The sequence below is a fragment of the Macrobrachium nipponense genome, chromosome 12, assembly GCF_015104395.2.
Source record: "Macrobrachium nipponense isolate FS-2020 chromosome 12, ASM1510439v2, whole genome shotgun sequence".
In the NCBI taxonomy this organism is placed as follows: domain Eukaryota; kingdom Metazoa; phylum Arthropoda; class Malacostraca; order Decapoda; family Palaemonidae; genus Macrobrachium; species Macrobrachium nipponense.
Genome location: NC_087205.1, coordinates 84,508,806 through 84,510,054, shown reverse-complemented (window position 1 = coordinate 84,510,054; position 1,249 = coordinate 84,508,806). Strand labels below are relative to the sequence as shown.

The 1,249-nt window shown below is 40.5% G+C and overlaps 1 protein-coding gene across 1 annotated transcript in view; it reads left to right on the top strand.

The window, feature by feature from the left end:
* Nucleotides 1-668, top strand: part of LOC135224864 (uncharacterized) — a 1,862-nt gene extending 1,194 nt beyond the window's left edge. Inside the window, exon 4 of the mRNA XM_064264189.1 lies at nt 229-668. Within this exon, the coding sequence (XP_064120259.1) occupies nt 229-668 (440 nt within the window). The remainder of the gene's footprint in view (nt 1-228) is intronic.
* The last annotated feature ends 581 nt before the right edge of the window (nt 669-1,249 follow it).

Below are 1,249 nucleotides of genomic sequence, written 5' to 3'. Positions count from 1 at the left end.
CTACTTGTATAAAAGGTACCAAGCTGGTGGAGGTCAAGAACTGCAAAGTTATTCCAGGCGACCATGTAGCCCCCCAACCACAGACTGCTCATGCCATGGTTTTGAAGTTAAAAAGGGAAAGAAAAACCAAAGCTAAAGGGATAAGGAAAATTAAATGGTACAAATTAGATAAGGAAGGGGATAAGAAGAGAGAGTTTAAGAGGAGGGTTTTGGAGGATATTGATATAGGGTTTGAAGATGTTCAAGAATGTTGGGCACGAAATCCAGCAGTAATAAGAAGGCATGGAAAAGAGCTGCTAGGAGAGACATCTGGTATCATATGGGAAGAAAAGGGGAGCTGGTGGTTGGATGAAGACATTGAGAAAGTAATAAAAGATAAGAAGGAGGCAAAGAAAAGATGGGAAGAGTCACAGTCGGCGGAAGACAGAGATAGGTTCAGAGAGATAAACAAGATGGTGAAAAAGGTGGTAGCCCAAGCTAAAGCAAAGTCTTATGATGTGTATAATGAGCTGGGGACAAAGAAAGGATTAACGAAGATGATCAAGCTATCAAAGGCTAGAAATAAGAGCACGAAAGATATTGCACATATCAAACAAATAAAAGATCAAGATGGTGTAGTACTTAGAAAGGAGGAAGACATTGTGAACAGATGGAAAGAATATTTCTAACAGTTGTTAAATGAAGAAAAACAAGAGAGTAATAAGAGAGGATGGGGGCAAGTGACATCGGCATGGTAAGGAGGTTTTTCTAGGTCAAGAGGTACTAAATGCACTGTTGAAGAAAAAGAATGGGAAGGCAACCAGACCAGACATGATTCCGGTGGACTCATGGAAAGCATTAGGAGATGAAGGAGTGAATATACTGTATGATCTTATGATAAAGATCCTTGAACAGGAAAAGATACGAAATGAGTGGCGTGGTAGTATATTGATCCCAATTTTTAAAGGGGAAGGCGATGTCCAAGAGTGTGGTAATTATAGGGGCATTAAATTGATGTCCCACACTTTGAAGATACTGGAAAGGATGATAGATGTTAGACTGAGAAAGAAGTACAAATAGGTAAAGAGCAGATGGGATTTATGAAGGGAAGGGGAACAACAGATGGTATATTTTGTCTGAGGCAACTAATGGAGAAATTTGGGAAAAGGCAAAGGGACCTACATATGGTATTCATTGACCTTGAAAAGGCTTATGACCGAGTTCCGAGACAAGAGGTAGGTGGGGGAGTCTGAGGAGAAGATGGTGCCAG